Genomic DNA, 21,471 nt, shown 5'->3' with positions numbered 1-21,471 from the left:
GTCTTCATAGGTTAGTTAGTCACAGGAAAAAAACAACAACCCAAAACTCCATTCGACCTATGCTCTGTCAAAATGAGATCAAATCTAGTATGGCTGGAAAATGTATGAAACACTTGGCGACAGCCAGCTAAGGCAAATAATGAAGTTAAGCCATTGGCCAGCTGAAGATGATCAGTTAGTTAGTGATCTGGTCCCAGAAGCACAGATTCCTCTGGAAATATCTGTCAGCTTCCATACTTTTCTGAACTAATGGCGCTTTTCCACTACACAGTTTCAGCACGACTCGCCTCGGTACGGTTCCAGAACCTTTTCCATTACAAAAAAGTACCTACTCAATGTGGGCGGGGTCGTCATAGCACAAAACACATAAACAATGGAGGACATTGAGGCATTGGTGTACTTGCTGCTGTATGTGGCTTTCTGTCACACACAAAGCAAGAAAATTGAGCGTATGGATGTAACTATGGTTGTAACGCTGCTGCCTGTATTTAAAAATGCCGGGTTTGATTCTTGTGTGGGACGGCTCATGACTCTTCCAGCGACAACTCTTCTGACCAATCAGTGGCCGGCAGTCTGTTGACGTCACATTTAGTATCGGCTCGGCTCGCTTGGAACCTCACCAGAGCAGGTACTAAAAAAGGACCAGGTACCAGGTACTTTCCCTAGTGGAAACGCAAAACAAACCGGCGAGTCGTGCTGGAACTGTGTAGTGGAAAAGCGCCATAACTGACCCAAGAGATTTAAAAAGGTAACTCAGTCTACATGCTGGTTGTTCCAACACGTTCAGAATCCTTAAATTGTTTTTTTCCATTAGCATTGTCGTTAACAGGCAGCTCACTTTGTGTGTGTGCTTGTAAATTGTTTTAAAGGCTCATTATTTACAGTTTTGTGTTCTCTGTAATATAGCACACTGTTAACAATGTTACTTATAACATTCTTTCTCAGCTTTGACACTCAAACCATTCTCTGATGCCCCCAAAGATATATATTTAAATAATTAAATTAACTTCATGAATGTGTAACAACTAGTCAACTGATGGCTTGAAGTAGCGGCTACTAGTCGATGGAGAAAATCTTTGTTTGGGGGCAGCCGTCACAGTATGTACAGTAGTGAAAATGGTTAGCAGTGTTGCTACCATCAGAATGTTTGGTCTTGGTACACCATCACATCTCTGTTGTTGAACTGACAATTCTGGAGAATATAGTATTTCCAGCTTTATCAAACCAACATATTCATTAGAACTTGCTTTGACCGCCACACTGCATGCTCCAACTACTAGCTTTAAGCTTAGTGACAAAAGGCAATGAGTATTATTTCAATGAAAATGAGACCACTTGTAGTAGCCCTGAAACTGAAAGGTAAATAATCTGAGCTGATGTGTGACTTAGTCCTTTTGTTATAGGTTAGTCAACATGTAAAATGCTAAAAATGAGCTGATCTGTGGAATGCCTGTGCAAGCTGTTTATATCAGGTTTTGGAAAGCAACAGAAGCCTTTTACTTCCAGAAGAGAAAGCAAACCTGTAGTGGAGCAAAGTAATTAGGTTTTAACCACCCTGGGCTCACAGCCACTTCTAATGTAGCTGCAGAGGAAAATACTGAGATTAAAGCCAAGACTTTTCAGGAACAAAGGTGCTTCTCCTACCTTTTTAAACCTTATAGCCAAGTCTAACCTGTATACTACTGGGAAACAAAGCTCATCAAACATTTGATCAAAAAACACAGACAAGCTCCTTAATATGGAATAGCTTGCGTGCAGTCGGCTGATGAGTAACAGCAATTTAACAGAAACACTGCTATTAATACCATACTATGTTTGTGTGCTTATTCTGCCAGCTACTCTGTCAGCAAGTCACTGCAAGTCAACATCTTGTATTTATTTGATGCATTTCTTCCAAATGACCAAATACAAAATACAGCACAAACCACAGGAATAAATACCTTAACCCTTACGTACTGTTCATTTTTAGTCTCTACACCAATTCACATTCATAAATCCCCTGTCAGTCATTCATTAATGTTTGTTTAATCCTTAATGAAGAGGGTATTCTAATTTAATTAATAGAAAAAGACATTTACGATCCCTATTGTATTGTATGGTCTAGGATGACATTTTTATAAATTATGAGGAATTTAACATGTTTGAATGCTGATTTCTGAATTTTCTGATAAAAACAAGTAACATTTGGACATCTTTGTATACAAAAATGTGTATCAGCTGCAGACAAAATAACAAAAAGATGCATTTGATTTCAATTTTTATATATTTGGGGTTGCATTAGGAAAAGTCCATCTAGAGGAAATGTGTATATGGTGTTTTTACAGCTTTAAAATGTAAACAAATCGATCATATTTGACCCTGAACACTATGTAAGAGAAAGTAACAACAAAACAATTCAATGCTTAGATCAGTCAGTCATATCTGGCCTATATTCAATCCACCCAATGAGGCCAGTACCAGGAAGCCATTCACTGGAATAGGTGTATCCCTGGTAAAAGTCACAACAAAAGCACAAATAAAAACTGAAATGGTTAAGGCTGTTTGTAATTTGGGTTTAATCAAATCATGACAAACAGCAGGAGAGTTTTCCAGCACAAAAGTACTGGTTGGTTTCTGGGAATCTGGGGGAAACTGTTTGGGGGAATGTGTGTAAAGGGGCTCTAGAAGGGCTCATTGTTGCCCAGTGGGCCTCATAGTGGGTAAGCCAGACCCTGCCGAGCTGCTCATCTCATACTTTAACATAACAATTTTAATTTCAACTTAATAACTTTATAATGAACAGATATACCTTCAAAGGTCTCTTAAGCATCAAACAATATGACAATCTGTCTCCTCAACTTAACTCTCATTACAGGTGGAGAGCCACATGACAGGTAACAAGATACTGTGAAGACGTCAAAGTCCACACAATACAATACAATACACACACACATATTCACAATGCTGCTAGAATGTATGTCAGAACTGACTTTTAGATCAACTATTCACTGTCGTCAGTTACCTTTAAAAGGTACAAAACCCACCATTGTCTCGTCTTACTAAACAGGATCCCTTTTATGAGTTACAGAGACAATGAGAGTGGGGAGAAAAGAGAGAGAGAAAATGCATGTCTGCAGTTCCTTCAAGGCCACATTAAAGATAGGGTGTCATCAAATCATTGTGTGTCACCCTGAATTGTTTGAGAGACTGCCAGGCAGAGGGACACTGGAAGTCTGGTTGAGTCACTCCAGAGTACACATGATAGCTGCCAGTTGAGTCACAGCATTGGAGCCTGAATGGGAATAAAGGTCACTCTGAGTGGGCTATGAAAAGGGAAGTAGTGCGGAAGAGAAATCCACACAAAACCTATTCAGCTTTAATCCGCTATTATTAGATCTGCTAAATTAAGTTAGAAGAAGTGTGAGCCAAATATAATCTTTTAAGAAGAAGATGAGTTGAGATGACTTTGACTTCATCACAGTTCAAATGACTTCACACTTTGGGTGTCAGATTATATGAATGAAAATGTTACGAATTCTGTGGTCAGGACTGTAAGAGGGCCTTCTGTAGCCGAGATGGAGGAAAGGCTCCAGAAGTAGCCAGCGCTCGCCGGAGTCCACGCCTGGCCAAGCAGAACTAATCTGGGCCTGGATCAGGCTTTTGTCCCCGGGGGTGAGTCATTTAGCAGTGGCATGCCAGTTAATACTTGGAGCAGAGGGGGGAATGCGGTTGAGATTGGCTTTACGAGTGTGTGTGACGCCGCCGGGAAGAAAAGTCAGTTTTTACTCACAACAGATGTCGGACGGGAGGAAAACATTCTACTTTTCTGAATGTAACACATACTGAGAAAATAAATCAGTTTGGCTGCATTAGAGTGATGAAAAAAAACAAAACAATAATTGTATCAAATCGGCTCCTTATGATGCAATGACAAACACAACTCATTAACAGTGTCGACACTCTCACATTGACACAGTGATACTATACATCTGCACACAGATCCATTACGTTTCCATGGATTTTCATAGATGACATGATAACCCTTTCTGGAGACTCTTTTCCACTGATTTCACTATATTTTAATACTTTATTCAATCATGGTAAATGCAGATGATGCAGATATACATGCAAGCTGCTTATTCAACATTACACATTCTATGTTTTCATAGTGGACTATTAATTTACACAAGTGAAAATTGCAACATGTGTAAATGTTATCAGCCAACTTTGTTCTTTCCAATAAAAAGGAATATCTATTAATCACAAGAGCCCAATGAAAGAACTGATTTATCCTGTTAACTTCAGCTGCAATGGAATCAATTCACTTTTCATATCTCACCTTCACCCTATCAATTCCTCCAATTGCATGCATGCACCCCCCCCCCCCAAAAAAAAACCCCAAAAAGATATATTCAAATGAGAGAACTAACCTGCTCCAAGTTTAGCAACCTCCTCGAGATCAGCAGAGGTTCTGGCTGAAGCAATGGCTTCTGGGAGCTTCAGAGTGAAGGGCAACACATCCCTAGGAAAAAGAGGAAAGAGTGAAAGGGAGAAATTCTAGGGCATATGAAAAAAAAAAGGAAAAGTGAGTTGAAAGAGGGTGGGATTGAAAGCTTAAAAGTGTGTGAGTCACTGCATTGGAAAAGAGCGTGGCTTGGCTTGGGTGTGTGGTGTTGGCTGAACCATAGATTTAACCACACACCCCGAGGGTAATATGTGCTTGCTGCTCTCCTCCCTGTGCGTCTTTTAACACTTTAATACAGTTTCCAAAGCTTTCAGTCGAAAACCTGAGTGGGTCAAACCGGAGTGATCAAAGCTGAAAAATACAGATTTCTTCAGTAATAATCTCACAGACAAACCTGGAAAATGTCAGCGTGACAATGCGAGTATTTAAGAAGAGAGTAGGTATTTTGCATAAATGGACATACAAAGAGTTAAATGTATTTGGAAGCACTCGTTTATTTACACACCTACACAATTTAAACCCTTTAAAAGGATTGGGTTTACAAGAAGTACACACCATCTTTTACAGCTATGGGTTTGGTGAGGTATGTTTTTTTAATAATGAAAAGTTCAACAACTGACATATGGACTGAACCAACGCTGCCGATTATAGGTTCAGTGTTTATGTTATATATCATTTATGTCAGAAACCAATTGTGCCCATTTGAGATGTGGTATTTCATCACCCAGTGTTGCCTCTATGTAGATACAGTAGAATATTACGATTGATGGTTTTATCGGTCTTGTACATGTGTTACTCAAACATGTCTTGTTATTTTTTGGATGTTTTATCCTATGGTCTTTTAGTTACATGTGCGGTGAGTTACGTGTTTGGCATGACATGAAAATAAAAACTAAACTTACTAAATATAAAGAATTCTTTTAATCCTAACTTTACTATGCTTCACACAATTGCTGGATAATCAATTCTTATGTTTTGCCACTTTTGGCCAACAGAGTGAAGATTGTGAAGGAAGTTTAGTGCTTGAATTAATGTTAGAATAGAAATCCTGCTTCAAAATGCCCAAAAAGTTGTCTGCCTTGCTTAAATAGACAAGTGCGGATGGCAACAATGGGTTGAGAAGACAAATCAAAGTCTAGAAAGAAACAGCAATAGCGGTGTATATGTGTTTTAACTGTTTATGTTTAGGTATCCATCTAAAAAAGTGTATTCACTCAACAACCCTTCCTCATTTAGAATGTGTGGTTTTTACAATCTTTGAAACTTCCTCTTTGCCTTTGTTATTATTTGTGGTGTTTCACGTTGTGTTTGGACTAAACTCACACCAAAACAAACACGTTTTCTTTGAATTACACGATTACAGAAACGTCATCGATGTTGTACATTAATATACGTACCAGGGTTATAGTTTTGAAATTTTCATTCGTTTTTATTTTCATTTCGTTTTTCGGTTTCGTTTTAGTTAGTTTAACAAGTGATAAAGTCGTTTTAGCTTACTTTTTATTTTGAGGAACTGACTAGTTTTAGTTCAGTTTTGATTTAGTTTTAGTCTTAGTTTTAGTTTTCAGGTATTAGGAGGAAAGCTTTGATTAGTAGAAGCTGTAAAGGATATAATGCTGACACTGAGGTAAGGTTTGCTGTGTTTCTGACTCTGAGCTTACGTTAGTTGTCTCTTGCTTCTCTGTGAGAGCTTCGAAGGTGACCTTTCACATTAACCCTATCCCACAAATGTTCCCATCACTCTTCATCACCGCACTTTTACATTTATCTACTACAGGGTCGTAGTCAATCTATTCCCATATTGGGCGTACATACACTATGCATTTTATAGATGGTAGCACAGCATTTTGTTAACAAAAGAAACAGTATGTCATACAAACCTAATAAATACCAAATAACACAATGTGTGATTAGCCTGATTAACAATAACCAATGTGTTGCAGCACCTAAACCATCCATCATTCCAAAACAACACAGTTGTTTTTTTAAGCACATTCATCTCAACAACAAATTCTACAGAAAGCATAACAGAGACAATATTTTTTCTCTATAATGCAGATAAGTTAACAATACACTGGATGTGTATTAAACATACAGGTACAAACACAGATCAGCATGGTTTTCATTGTCTTTGAGCAATCACAGGTAATTTAGAGTGACTAACTCACCTGCTGATGCAGCAGAAAGCCACCAGACGAAACAGATCTGCGAAGCTCAGGCCTGATCCCTCCAGAGAGAAAGCTGTAAAAGCAAGACACAATGAAATACAGGAACCTGTCAGAGACCAGAGCTGTTAAAATGACTGCTCAGTGAGTTCATTATTTTCATCTGGTTCAGAAAAATGTGAGATCACAAGACTGTACAGCAAAAATTAAGATGTGAAATCCCTACAATTATGTATCATGTTTTTACTTATTTCACTAGCAAAGGACAAAGATGACACAGCTGAAAAACAAGCATAAGAGCCAGATTCAAAGCCAGACCAAGGCATGCAAAGAAGTGCTTTAACTCATCTTTATAGTCCCTATATTAACTTGGATTTCCCTTTAGGATGCAATGTGCAAATGGGTATAAGATTAATAGGAATAAATAGCTTCAAGAATGACTGTGGTGGTGGTAACCACTGTCCCCATGCGGACTCAAAACACTGCTTTATGGATGGGATGTGCAAGAGAGCGCTTCACTGGAAAACAGATCAGACGAATAGCTCAGAGGAGAGAAACCTATTGTCAGTAATAACATTGGGCAAGAAGTTGTTTTCTCACAACTTGGCACACACCAGGACACATCAAAAGCTTTTGGTAGTGAATTAAACATGACATAGACTACATGTACAGAGATACTATGTGTGTACTGCAATTCTGTGTGTGTGTGTGTGTGTGTGTGTGTGTGTGTGTGTGTGTGTGTGTGTGTGTGTGTGTGTGTGTGTGTGTGTGTGTGTGTGTGTGTGTGTGTGTGTGTGTGTCCTTGTATAGCTATCATTGTGAGAACCAAGTTTCATACTTGGGAAGTGAGGACATTTTAGGAAAGTAGGGACATTTTGGCTGGTTCTCACTTTGAGACGGACCTTTAAAGGGCTGTTTGAGTCTTTAGACTTGGTTTTAGAGTGAAGCTTAGAATTGGGTTTAGGTTCAGTTTAGGTTTAGGGTTAGGCTTAGAGAAGAATTAATATGACACTGCAATTTAAGATCAAATTTATTTTTTTGTAGTTTTATCTTTATATTGAAATCATTATGACAAACAACTACACCAGAAAAGATTTAGGAAAAGGAAGAGCAATGCAGACAGAGCAAGAGAACAATGCATGTTTACATTTAGGAGGGAATAAGGGAAGTGGGTTAAATCCTAACATATGTCTAGATGGCTGAATGCCTACAACGGTCCTCATCTATCTCAAATCTCCCCTGAGCTATAATTATCATACTTCTAATACTTAATTCATACTTACTTCAGAAATTTGTCTGATTTGAATTTTAGCTTTTATTAGTGAAAGAAGCCTTATCGTGGCTAAGTGTCAGTCCATTGTTCTTTTGTATGTGACTGATTTCAGACCAGGCTCACTGGTCATTAGTTAAGTAAAAGCACAAGACCTGTTGTGGTGTAAATGCTGTGCAAGTCAAACTGAATACTAAGACAAGACATCTTCTTCAGTAGTGTCGGCTCAACGGGCCTAAACAGCTGGAATCAGCTTTGTCGACGTACTTACAATCTGAAGATAGTCATCAGAAATATGCTTTTTTAATACCTCATTTTATAGATTATAGGCCTGTCTTACTATAAAACATTTAATAAGATAAACCAAACCTCTCAAATACATCAGTTTAATGTTTCCTAAACATTATGAGCATTAGAAGAACTTAAAAAAAAAAACATTATTGTAATTTAAAGCTGCACTAATTTATATTTTCATATCAACATAGAATTGAAAAACTCTGTAGACCCCCCACAACAATGTGTGCTGAAGCAGTCAGTTCCCAGTAAAACAAAAGCACCAAAACCATGTCATTTACTTTACTGAAGACTTTTGGTTTGCCAGGTGGTACAATGACCAACCAAGTCTTCTTTGCTTCACCTGCACAAAACAAATCCCTGTGTCTGACACACATAACAACAATTCTCTCCGTTAAAGAATACAAGCACTAACAGGTCCAGTCAGTTTAAGTCTTAAGGAGATGAAAGCCTGCATGAGTACAAATTTCCTCCAGTTAAACAGCAACAAAACTGAGGTTCTCCTTCTTGGCACTCAACAACAGATTCAGTCATTGTTATTTTATTGTGCAATGTTAAAAAAGAAAAAAAGAAAAGAAGAAGAAGCCTACAAGGTTGCCCTACTGTTGCACTGCCTCTGGAATAATTTTAAGCAGTTTGTACACATTGTTTTACACAGTTCTATAGAACGTTAACTTGTTGGAAGGCTGCAGAGACACACATAGAGAGAAGAAAAGGTCATTCGAGTAGAAATAGAAGTGATCAGTGGTCAGGGTAGCAGCGTCAGGTGATTATGATATAAACTCTGCTGCAACAGATGTATCACACATTTTGGCCATTAGTCTTACTGGATGTTCTTAATGAAAACAAAGCCGTGTTATAGGAATGCAATGTGCTGCAACATGTTGATGACATGTTGATGACATACAATAGAAGAAAACTGGCTTAAAAAACAGATCCATGAGTATGAAGACACAGTGGTTTATATTATTATGACGGACTCTACACTTCAATAGCCTTCCATGCATTACTGTAAACAAACATAAACTATGGTATGTACACTACCTGTCAAACGTTTTAGAACACCCCCATCTTTCTAGTTTTTTATTGAAAAAATGTTTTCAAGCTTACCATCTTGGTCTTTTTTTCTAAGGTAGTTCTGGCATAGCTTGGACTTATGTTTTAGGTCATTATCTTGCTGTAGGATGAACCCCTGACCAACTACGTGCATACCAAAGGGTAATGCATTGCGCTGTGGTAGCTGACCCTAACCCAGAAAAACAGCCCCAGACCACCATGTTTCCTCCTCCATATTTGACAGTTAATGTCACACACTGAGGAACCATCCTTTCGCCTACTAACAAAACTCCTGCGTGATGAACAGAATATTTTAAATTTTGATTCATCAGTCCATAACAGCTTCTTCCAGTCTTCAGTAGTCCATTGGTGGTGTTTCATGGCCCAGGCAAGCCTCTTCTTCTTATTCTGACGTCTTAGCAATGGCTTTCTAGCTGCAACTCAACCTGTCAAACCTGCAACTGGAAGTGTTCTCTTCACAGTAGAAACTGAGACTTGCTTACTACGACCACTATGAAGCTGTGCTTGAAGCTGTTGTCCTGTGAGCCACCTATCACGCAAGCTGTTGACTCTCAGAAACTTGTTTTCTGACTCTGTTGTGGCTTTGGGTCTGCCAGACCTCTTCCTTTCAGAGTTTCCCCCAGTTTCTGAGTGAAACTATACTCACTGACACCTTGACTTTCTTCGCAATTTCTCTGTAGGAAAGACCTACATTTTTAAGTGTTTTTGTATAATTTTCAGTTTTGGGTAACTTTACCTTTTTTTTTAACCACTCGCAGTTCACCACTTATCTTTGTACCATTTCAAGCTATTCATCGGACTTGAACTGCTTGAATTTCAATAAAAAACTGGAAAAATTGGGGTGTTCTAAAACTTTTGACAGGTAGTGTATGTAATCATTACATTAATTTGAGTTAATTTTGTAAGGACAAAAGTGGTAGTGTTCTTGTAGAATGAAGGGTTAGGGTTAGGCTTCTTTTCCCATTAGCATCACCACCTCATGCCGTAAAGACCTTTGCTAACATGTGCATTTGTTTTGGAAGCGAGTAATACCATTGGTCTTTTTTAAGCATCATTTATGCAACTTTGTTTTCATCTAGGCTACATGTAGAGCTGCATTCACACCAAATCTGGCAATGTGGCACCTTCCTGCAGGATCGTGCGGAGGTGCGGGTGTGTTTATTTGTGCTTTAGAATGTAACCGCTGTGAAGCAATCAGAAAATGCAGTTTTATTTCTCAGATTCACTCCTTTATTATTACCATATTGTTGCTCACACTCCATTCTTTCTCCAGCTTGCTCTACAACCACCTCGCTGATGCTCTGAGCTCTCTCTCTCTTTTTTGCTCACATCTTTCTTCAAATCAACAAAATTTAGGTTAAAAAAAAAAGAGAGTTATTTTCATTTTTTGTCGGCCGGGCCAGTGAAAATACATACGGGGCCCGGGGGGCCAGTAGGGAAAAAAGTTTATGTTGAACCCCCGTAGAGACATTAGAGTTAGTTAAATTTCTTGTAGTAACTTCAATTTACTTTTATTTGACAGTAGGTGACATAGGGACCAATAGGAAACAGGGAGAGAGAGGGGAATGACTTGCAGCAAAGGTCCCTTGCCAGGTCCCGAACCAAGGATGCTGCCATTATGTGGCATGCACGGTAACCACTTGGCTACCAAGGCACTCCAAGATCATTCTTAATATTTTGAAAAAATCCTTCTTTTGTACTAACATGGTTATCTCTCCAGTCAAATTGGTGCAGAATAGATGAATGTCTACAATCCATGTAAATAAACTGAGGAAGACATTATGTATTGAAAATAACCCTGACTTGACAACTAGAACTTATATTTATCTTGCATGAAGTGTCTGTCTCAGTGAACTGAAGCCTGTGTTTATTGTGTATTGTTTCTTCAGGTGAAAACAAAGACGTCACTGATTCTTCAGTCGACAGTCTTTACCAATAACTCAGCAAAAAGAGAGAAAAAGCAAAGCTTGCAGGCTTTTGTAGCACCGGCTGCAGTGAGCAGTGACTCACATGCTGCACATACTCTCACTAGGTAAGCATTTGGAATTTCCAGTCTAGTGCTGACGAAGACAAACATGAACATACAGGTACAGCACAAAAACAAAAAAAAAGAACACATTTAATGTGGGACAACAGTGTGGGGAGATGTTTGACCAAAGCTTCAGGAAAATCCGGCTTTTCAGGCAACTAAAAATAGAACAAAGAGGAAAAGAACAGTGGTGACGATGCATAAGATAAAGCGATAGAGGAGTAAGAAGTGAGTTTAAAAGTCAAACCCACAGGAAACAAAACACCTAGCAGACAATAGATATACTATAATGAAGCCTCTGATACCTTAGAGTACGTCAATGCTGTACCACATACATTTGTAAATGTGTAATTTTCTCTCTGTTTCAGCTCGCTGTCCAGACTAAAACTGTGAGCAAATGGTTGTGGGTTGATTGAGGGCATGTGTGTCTGGGTGTGCCTCTACTCTGTTGTCTATTTATGCCACCTGCACCAACCACAGCTGGCACATCCTTTGTGTTTGTCTGTGTGCAGGTATTTTATGCCAATATGTGAAATTTGAAGTGGAAATGAAAATGATGGCCCTCATTATTTATGTTTCTCTGTATGCATGCTAGGGTCTCCTCCATGTGCCGAATCCACAGACAAGTTTAATGTTTAGTGTGTTTAATGCCAGGCCAGTCCACGGTAATGGTGGCTCAGAGAGTGCTGCTGCATGGTGATGAGTAAAGTTTCAACTGACTGAAGAGAGCAAGAAACCTACGATGCAGCAGACCTTCAGCCTCAGACAAGAAGAGAGAAACATTCAGCCTTCCTCTTCTGCTTATTGAAATATTTGCTGCTACCTAACCCTGTTTAAAATAGCTCACAAACCTCAAATATTCCCCTATGGATTCTGGAGAAATATAACTCATTTTTTGACCCCAGTACCCATTTTTTGGATGTTGTTGATAATTATTGTTACCGTTGGAAACCTAGTATGTCCAAAATGAATTAGCAGTTAAGCAGTTTCCACCCAAAAGCAGCATCATCCAATCAGAATAAAATAAGTTGTTTCAAAGAAAATGAAGTCTCATGATTTAGAGTTTTAGGCGTCAATTTGACTGGCGGGCAAGTGATGAATGGTTAGCAGGCCACAATGTACTGTGGTTAGGTTGTCAGTGGAAGTTGGAACGTAAATGAATAATACAGTGCGACGCATGAGCTTCAGTGCTTCTATTGCGCCAAATATTCCTTCAGAAGAAAGAGGTTACTAAATAACAATACTGGGTTATGATACTTTTGTAACATTGTGGGTGTTGACTCTTGATCTCTATAAAGTGAAGGTTGACTTTATCATTTATTGTCTGTCTGTGTTAGTTATTGGTTAAAAGTACCAAGTTGCTGCTTCACCAACAACCTCGCATTTAACTGATTAACTGGTCGTATCATAACTTTAAAAGAATGTTTTCTACTTGAAATTATATATTTCTTCATTCACATTACATAAATAGCCTTTATTTATTTATTTAGTTTATTTGTTAGGGACAATGCAAATGAACATAGAACAACTTGAGCTTGTTACAAACGAGCTGCAGTAACTGATGCTCAGCATATAGAGATTATAGCTATTGCTGGTTCCTAACTAAGCTTTTAAAAGACTGATATCAATATTACATACAAAAACCAAAGGAAAAGAAAAAAGAAAATATTTAAACAATTTTACACATAGTCTTAGTACATTATAAAATAATGAATTAAAAATGCTCACATCTCAAACATTAATAAGAAACTGAGCAATACATCTACATTTAGAACTAAAAAAAAAATACTTACGTAGGATGAAAAGTAAAATATCTTTAACCATCCATTCATTGAACAATGTATTCCTCTGAAACCCCAACAAAACCTACATGTGTGTATTCTGTATGTATTAATATATAATGTGGGTTATGTGTTAGTTATGAGTCAATCCTGTGTTCAATAATTCAGGCTGTATGAGTACATCGGCCCACGTATTTCAGTTGAGGAACTGAGACTTTTTTGTTGTTACCTGTGGTCATAGCGTCTGAGGGAGCGTGGAAAACAAACTTACAACCTGTCCCACGTATTCTTCTCACACAGGATTAGCTTTATGTGGTTGAAAGACAAAAAGAAATGAAAGTAAGAGTTGAGCTGGAGATGCTTACTGTACTGGCTCTCCCTGACAGGGAAGTCTTTGACAGGGACGGTGGAGTCTTTGTCCATGCGTAGAGAGATGACCTTTCTCTGTAGGCTGGTTGACTTCCTCACCACAAATGTCTGCAGGCCGATCAGAAAGTTCACTCGTTACTGAACAACTCATCATGCAATAATGTGTCAAGTATTTGTAATATGGCAAGAAATGTCGTCATCTACATTGCTACAGTGTACGCGCCTACTGTACATTCATGTCCTGTTTATGTATTATTTAGAAATGATGACAGCAGAAGACAGTAAATCAGGTTCATTAGATGACTGTGGATGCAGATAACAGCTAGGATGGTTTCTTTGCTTGACACAGGATTTGTTAATAGGCAATATATATTTTTAATACTGCTCTTTTTTGCTTATTTTATTCACATTTAATACATAAATCACTTTCCTTGAGGAGAAATATATTGAAGGCCCTCAAAATACCTTTTCTCAATCAGTTTCTTACTATTAGCAAAGACATTTCTATCCATAAAATAAGGCAGAACATGTTCGATTTAACTGTTGGGTTTTTATAAATGTATAATTTTTAATATCAAGGAAGCAGCTTGCTAAATATTTTTAAAAGAAAGCTAAAACCTATTCACTTTATAACTCATTTTTCACACTACTGAACTTGAACTTGATTTTATATTTTCTATTTATTCTATTTCTTAGCTACTTTTCCATCTCATTATACATTTAACATATGTTTTATGCTCCTTTTATGTGAAGCACTTGGTATATGTAATTTATTTTGTTGTAAGGCAATTTGAGCTGCATTTCCTGTATGAAAAGTATTATACAAATAAAGTTGTTATTATTATTATCATCATCATCATCATCATTATTATTTCTATGTTGCCTTAACACAGGTACACATCAAGACTGAAGTTTGTCTCAACCGTTGGCTCAATGGATGGAAATACTTGAGGACAGTTGAATTGGGAACTGTGTCAAAGGTTTATTGGTGGTAGGGTTAGGGTTAGGGTTAGTTTGATGTAGTTTGTGGTGTAAGATTTATGAAGTCCACCCTTTATATGTGTATGTGTATATAAGAAGTGACGTTTTAAACCAAAGTGAAAGCTTTAAATCAACAATGTTGGACACAAGTCGCTGCTGTTCCCCTCACCCCTGTGGGTTGGCTCTGCAGTATACGGGTGGCGTCCTGGTGGTTGAGGCCCAGCTGGAGCCACACAGCGTGCGTGTTCACCAGTCGGTCCAAAACGCTCAGCCGCCGATGGAGGGAGTCGTAGCCCGAATCTCTGGCTCCGGCCGGGCCCCCCCCGATCCCAGCGCAGGGTGAAGCCTGCAGGAAGAGACCCCCCACCTCTTCACCTAGCCTGAAAACAGGGACCAAACAAACACAAGAAATCACCACTCAGTGTTCTGACAAAGCCCTAATGCAAATACAGTATATGAATGATATCAATTAATATTGGGTACGGCTGGGTGTCATTAAAAAAATTACGATACTATGCACCCTTTAAGTGATACTGATACCAACTGAGTACATTCAATACCCATCATATGAATAGAAGCATTAAATTGCATAAAATGTCACCACTCCTCCACATCTAAATGACCGATCGGTTGCAGGTATCGTTTGATGTGAAATTTTTCTTCTGCTCACATACATGATGTAAATAAATAACATGATTAAATCATACATTGGTAATGAAACTGACAATACTGATGCCTGTACAATCATTTCCATTTGTTTTTTATGGCTAATAAGCAGAAACAACAGAGCTGCTCCAGCAGCTCCAACTACTTGTGAAAAACTAAAATGTTTCTTTTCTTTTACAATTTAAGTAAACTATAGTTACATCATAATCATTTCAACTGCCACAGCTAGTACTGGCTTTACTACACACAATGTGTGTGCAGCACTAAAAAGTCCACAAACTCATTCATGATTCCACAACATATATATATACGTGGAAATCATGACGGTGTGTCTCACGCTTCACACTTCCCCAATAGTTAACAGGTACTTTCCAAATTCTACAGAAATGGTCTCAGAAGAGGGAAATAATCACCAGACCTTGGCACAAAACATTCCAGTGAAGGTGTGCTGGGCATGAAAAGTCCACACACACACACACATACACACATACACACATACACACATACACACACACCATGTGTCAACATCTGGCTATCACATGCAACACAGTACTTAACATGACATCACATTTAAAGGCCTGTCAAGTGTGCTCTCTGCTGGTAGCCTTGGGGAACTGCGCTATATTAAATCCAGTATCAACACGTGCACACACACACACACACACACACACACAGTGTGTATGCAGATAGACTATGAGCTTACCCAAGGAGTGTATCAGTCTTGTGGTCTCCTTCTGCTGGCTCTGTCTTCTTTCCCATCTCCTTCTTCAAAGTGCCGATTTCCCAGGCGAACGAGTCAATCAGCTGCAAACAACCAAACAGTGTCTGCATACTTTACAGGTTCAAATATAACAGACAACTATGAAACCTCAGATGTTGTAAAAAATATATATATAAAAAGTAACACACTGACATACACGCACACACACACACACACACACACACACACTCAAACACAAAAACACACACACACACACACACACACACAAGGTGATCATAAACTACAGATAAGAATGTTAATGTAACATCAGGTTCAGAAATTTTGACCTTGAACTGAATTTTCCAGTCTGCCTTCTGAATTTTCCAAGGAAGTAGAGCTGCAACTAACAATTATTGATTGATTGATTAGATTTTATGGATTATCAGACACAGAAAAAAATCCAACAGCTAAAATGTTAAAGTGAGAAGATTGATTTCCAACATGGTCCCAAGATGTTAAAAGACATAAAGAATCATAAAGAAACAAGACATTCAACATAAAAACTAAACAATACAATCCTAAAATCCCAAAATACTTCACTTTAAGAAATAAAAAATAAGTACTGAGGAGCATAACCACTGAAAATATTGTATATATGATGCATTGCAACAATATAACAAAATTTAGATAGCACTCCCTGGGCCATAAGAACATTTAAGACAATTAAAAACAATTTAAGACATAAATAAAACATTGATAATATATAAATACTGAAAAATATTCATATATGGCAAAGAAAGTAATAAAATCCTCAATTTGAAAAGTTCATATCAAGAACATTTTGCTTGAAAAATGACAAACAATATTGACAACAAATTTCTGTCAATTGATGTTAATTGCCTCAGTGTTGCAATGGGAGTTCATCAGTATTAGAAGACTGGAAGATACAGAGAAAAATACATAAATCTCAGGTGTGTTCAGCTGTTTCTACTACTTTAGGTTGTGTGTGTGTGTGTGTGTGTGTGTGTGTGTGTGTGTGTGTGTGTGTGTGTGTGTGTGTGTGTGTGTGTGTGTGTGTGTGTGTGTGTGTGTGTGTTTGTGTGTGTGTGTGTGTGTGTGTGTGTGTGTCACAGCCTAACCACTTCCCGTTGACCAACTAGGGTTACTAAAGAGGAACACTTCTAGGAAACAATTCATAAAAGCCTGTGTGTGACTGAAGTGTTTGAAATGTTTTGTCACAAGAGAAGTAAATAATATCACACACCTCCACAAGTCCCACATAGGTCACCTGTCTTCATTTACTGCTCAGTGGAATTGCTTCAGCTAAAACAATGTTGTATATTTACTTGAGACTGACCCCTTGCAGTTCTGCACCATCATTGGTCAAAACACAAAATCTTCTACGTGCACAAAGGTAAACCTGCTGATGTTTTTCATCAAAAATACCGCAAATGATCCACCTTCATAGTTCACCTTCTCAGTTATGTAAACTGGCTATGTACATAAAGTGAAACTTTAACTGGCGTGTTGACCGCAGCCAAATGGCAGGTTAGTGACCAAAAGGAAGCGACGCATTAAGATAACTGCAGTGTGGTCCAGCTGCCACGAGTCAACAGCGGTTTTGTTACATTATTGGCTGCAGCAGAGGAAACATTTGGGTCACGTCTGCTCACGCCGTCACTCACAAGCTGTTAAAAACTGTAAAACCAGGAGTGGCGACTTCCCAGAGTCCTGCTGTCACCATGACGACAACCGGCTAAGCTATTCAAACTCGAGTCCATTATTTTACAGCTAAATAAATCATCATCTTTCCGTTATCCGGTAATTACCGGACTTCGACTGGTAAAATCTGCTGATGTCCGGTAATTTTTAACCCCTCCAGTCACAATTTGAATTTTGTATGTCACAGTATGTAGGGGAGACTGGGATAAGATGAGCCATTTTTCATATTTAGGATCACTACATTAAGGCAATAATAGTTTTGTTGCTAACTAATATATTTCAGGATGTTGTGCATCCTGAAATGCACAATTGTTGTGTAAACATAACGGTTTCGATAATATAGCATGTCGCGTGGCATACAGCCATGGGGTAAATTGAGCATAGGAGCGGGGTAAGTTGAGCCGTATGGCCAGTAAAAACACACCATGGCAACCGCTGATAGAGGACACACATCAACCAAACTCGGTCCAGTGTGGGGGGGGTTGGTCTAATAAGCAGCAACACATAGCTATCAGGACGCGCTGCATTGATAGTCACACACACACGCGCGTGCAGATACTCTCTAGCGCGCACTCTTGCTCGCTCGCTGCAGATTCCGGGAGATTGTATAGACATCCCAACTCCAGGAGTTTCAGGAGTTCCAGGAGTCTCCCGCATATTGATAGCGTCTCCATGACGCCCGCAAATGAGATGTATTCTCCCGATATCTGGAGTGAACGAGCAAGAGCGTGCACTAGAGAGTGACAGCACGTGTGTTTGTGTGACTATAAATGCAGCACGTGTGAGAGCGAAGCGTCCTTATAACTCTGTGTTGCCGTTTATTAGACCGATCGCACCCCCCTGAAATGACTTTCTGCAGGTTCGGATGTCTGCACTAAAGCAATAACTAGCGCTGTAGGAGTATTTGTAGCACCAGAGATGCTACTGTTAGGACAATGTTAGGATAGTTAACACACTTAATTGTTCAGGGATGTCTATGGACATTAGGCTGTTTTAATTTAGTTTTTGTTTTATTGTGAACTTGAATATCATCTAATATGAAGAGTGCACACTACAGTTACAAAAGGGTCACTACATGATTCCTTTGTTTACAGTAAGTTTCTAATTGACTGCTGAAACAAGTTATTGTTACATTATATTAATAATAAATTATTTAATTTTGACAGTAAGGCATCTGTGCTAAAAGGACCCAAAAAAAGGGATTGAGAATCGTATCGAATCGAATCGAATCGTGACCTTGAAATCAAAATAAAACCGAATCGAGGATTTGGAGAATCGTGACACCCCTAATATTACTGCTAAACAGCTGTTTTGTAAAAAAACTAAAAAAAAACATTTAAACATGAGAATGCCTTAAAGTGCGCTTAGGAAGAGAAAATTAACAGCTGTGGTCAGTTATGGACTAGTAACACATTTGAACAATCTGAACTGAAACTCTCATCCTCCCATCATCCTTCCTTTCTTCGTCTATCCTCTCTTCTATCCATCTTCGTTAAACTCCTCCCTCCATCTTCCTCTCGTTCCATCTATCCCCAACCCACCGGCTCAACTTACCCCTGGCCAAGTGGCTCAACTTACCCCAGAGCTACCATTTTGACTTTATTAGTCCCCACAGCTAAAAAGGTGCACTTTTATGCTAGGTTTATGACCTCATGTTGTAGCTCATAGATACCACAATTGATTTATAAAACAAATTTAAAATGATCTATTTTGGTCTAAACACAATTCTCATGAAACTTATGAAAGACTAAATTCACTTTCAAGAGTGAAAAATGTTTTTTTGGAAATAAAGATCTAACCACTTTACCCATGTGGTTCTTACCTTCACAGACTCCATGAAATGATGCCTTCCTCCTAAATATTTGGTCACATGATCAATGTTTTTTTACCGTGTCCTAGCAACAAGGGGTGGCTCAACTTACCCTTTGGCTCAACTTACCCCAGTCTCCCCTACTTTTGATGAAGATAAACTGATATTTGACAGCCCCGCTCATCGATGCTGCAAGTGCGCAACGAGACGCCATCGCTGTAATGACAGATTTTTCTTTTTGTTTGCAAATTGTTTTATGTTCATGTTAAAAGAGCGCAGGCTTGTGCAATATTTATTTATTAATTTATTTTAGAAGTTACGCATGTGAGTCAATTGACGGGACTCATTTTATTTGATATAGCGTACTTTTCAATAAAAAGATTACGCTATAAATTGACATGCCTTGATATCATTGTTATATAGCCTGCATATCATTTATCATTTTAAGCTCAATAAATATACATAAACATTTGTCCGGTAAATTGAAAACTTGCCGGTCACGTTGTCCGGTGCCAATTTTTTTCTACCGGAAACCCTGATATATATATATATATATATATATATATATATATATATATATATAGACTTTTATAAACAAAGTCAAATGTTGGTTTAATTATGATTTTTGTATGATTTAACATGTTTGTCTAACTCATGATTGCTGCCTTTCTTAGCCAAAACATTTTTTTACTATACAGGAGAATTCAAAAAACAAACAAACAAACAAAAAAAGCACTGCTTCCTCAGTTTGGAAAATATAAGTGCCACTTCCCAGTAGAGGTCTCTATTTCTTACCACACGTGTGTCTGAAATGTGTCTGCTGCTGGCCTTCTCCTCACCCCACTGTGAGTTCTATTAAAGCTTTGCTGATTCAGTGCCTTTACTACCCTTTACTTCTCCAGAGAGTCTGACCAAGCCTTTCTTTAAAAAAAACCGCTCACAAGACTCCAAGGTTGACCCTGAGTCAACCTTCTTAAGACACAAAAAAGTGAATATGTAGCACTTGATGTTTTTGTAGCTTAAATATCTTTTTAAAAATCGACAGCCGGTGAACAAACCTTTCATCTCAGACGAGGAAGTATATGTGTGATAGTTTTGATTTCCTGTAATTCTAGATTGAGTCTGATTGGTTTTTTCCAGCGTGACATTGATGTCATTCGTTTCATTTCCCAGTTATTTTTCTAGTTGGGCAATCTCTCTGTTGGGCAACATCACATTGAGCTGTCCAAACAGATCGGGGAAACAATTAGCTTAGCTGTTTCTAAGGAAATCCCAAATTCTCACTTTGAGGTTCACAACTTCAAACATGCATTATGCTTTAGAAAAGTGTTGTTTTTTTTTCCTGCAGACACTTGGCCTCCACCTCAGGATTTCAAGTGGACTTGCTTTTGATTTTATATCACTTTTATATGAACTTGGCTATACAGTAAATCTGCTGCCAACACATTTGAAATACTAATTGAAAAACTGTTAAAAAATTTTAAAAAAAATGCAAGCATTTGTGGGAAACATGACTGGAAACTATGGTGGAAAAAAGGTGCTATAGGAACATTCACTACAGTAGATACTGTGAGTTTTCGTAACACAAGAGCTGCTGCTGATGTGCATGGTAGCTTTCATTATAAGGAAAGTGTTATTCCTGAGGCCTATTTTTCAAGACACAAAATAGCATTTGGCAAACAGGATCAAATACCTTCTACATGCAACAAAAACACCTTTAACTAACAAAATCATCCTTCAGGCGTCACGAGGAAAGTATGAATGCTTGGCATCCAGACTGGCCAGACGCCAAAGCAGGCAGAGTAAATATTAAGAAAGAATCTGGAAAACTCCATTCACATTCATCCTCTCCACATACATAACTTAGGAAAGTCTAGCACCTTACTTAGTTCCATAGATACAGTATGAAGTATATAGATAGGTCAGTAATACTGTGCTTCCATGTTTACATTAGGGTCTAATTCAACCTTTTGACATGGTGTTAGTCTAACAGTAACCAATCAAATCTATCTCTCTGTGCTATATAATATATTCACTAGCTACTTAATGAGGTACATGAACCCTTTTGACAGCATATTGTTCATTGTGCACCTATAACTCCTACAGTTTTCATAGTGCCATGAGTGTGTTTCATCTCTAGAGTTTAAAGCTGATAAGCAGCAG

At 38.3% G+C, this 21,471-nt stretch overlaps 1 protein-coding gene across 2 annotated transcripts in view; it reads right to left on the bottom strand.

Moving 5' to 3' along the window:
- rin2a (Ras and Rab interactor 2a) overlaps positions 1–21,471 on the bottom strand; it is a 55,306-nt gene that overhangs the window by 16,599 nt on the left and 17,236 nt on the right. For both annotated transcript variants that reach the window (XR_009927015.1, XM_062430132.1), the window contains exons 3-7: positions 15,780–15,880; positions 14,580–14,790; positions 13,426–13,537; positions 6,613–6,685; positions 4,410–4,501 (exon numbers count right to left, since the gene is read on the bottom strand). Coding sequence is in view for 1 of the 2 variants with exons in the window: in XM_062430132.1 (XP_062286116.1) it covers positions 4,410–4,501; positions 6,613–6,685; positions 13,426–13,537; positions 14,580–14,790; positions 15,780–15,880 (589 nt within the window). In the remaining variant the exon portion in view is untranslated. The remainder of the gene's footprint in view (positions 1–4,409; positions 4,502–6,612; positions 6,686–13,425; positions 13,538–14,579; positions 14,791–15,779; positions 15,881–21,471) is intronic.

Source organism: Scomber scombrus, chromosome 12, assembly GCF_963691925.1.
Source record: "Scomber scombrus chromosome 12, fScoSco1.1, whole genome shotgun sequence".
Classification (NCBI taxonomy): Eukaryota; Metazoa; Chordata; class Actinopteri; order Scombriformes; family Scombridae; genus Scomber; species Scomber scombrus.
This window is presented reverse-complemented; position numbering and strand designations above follow the sequence as displayed.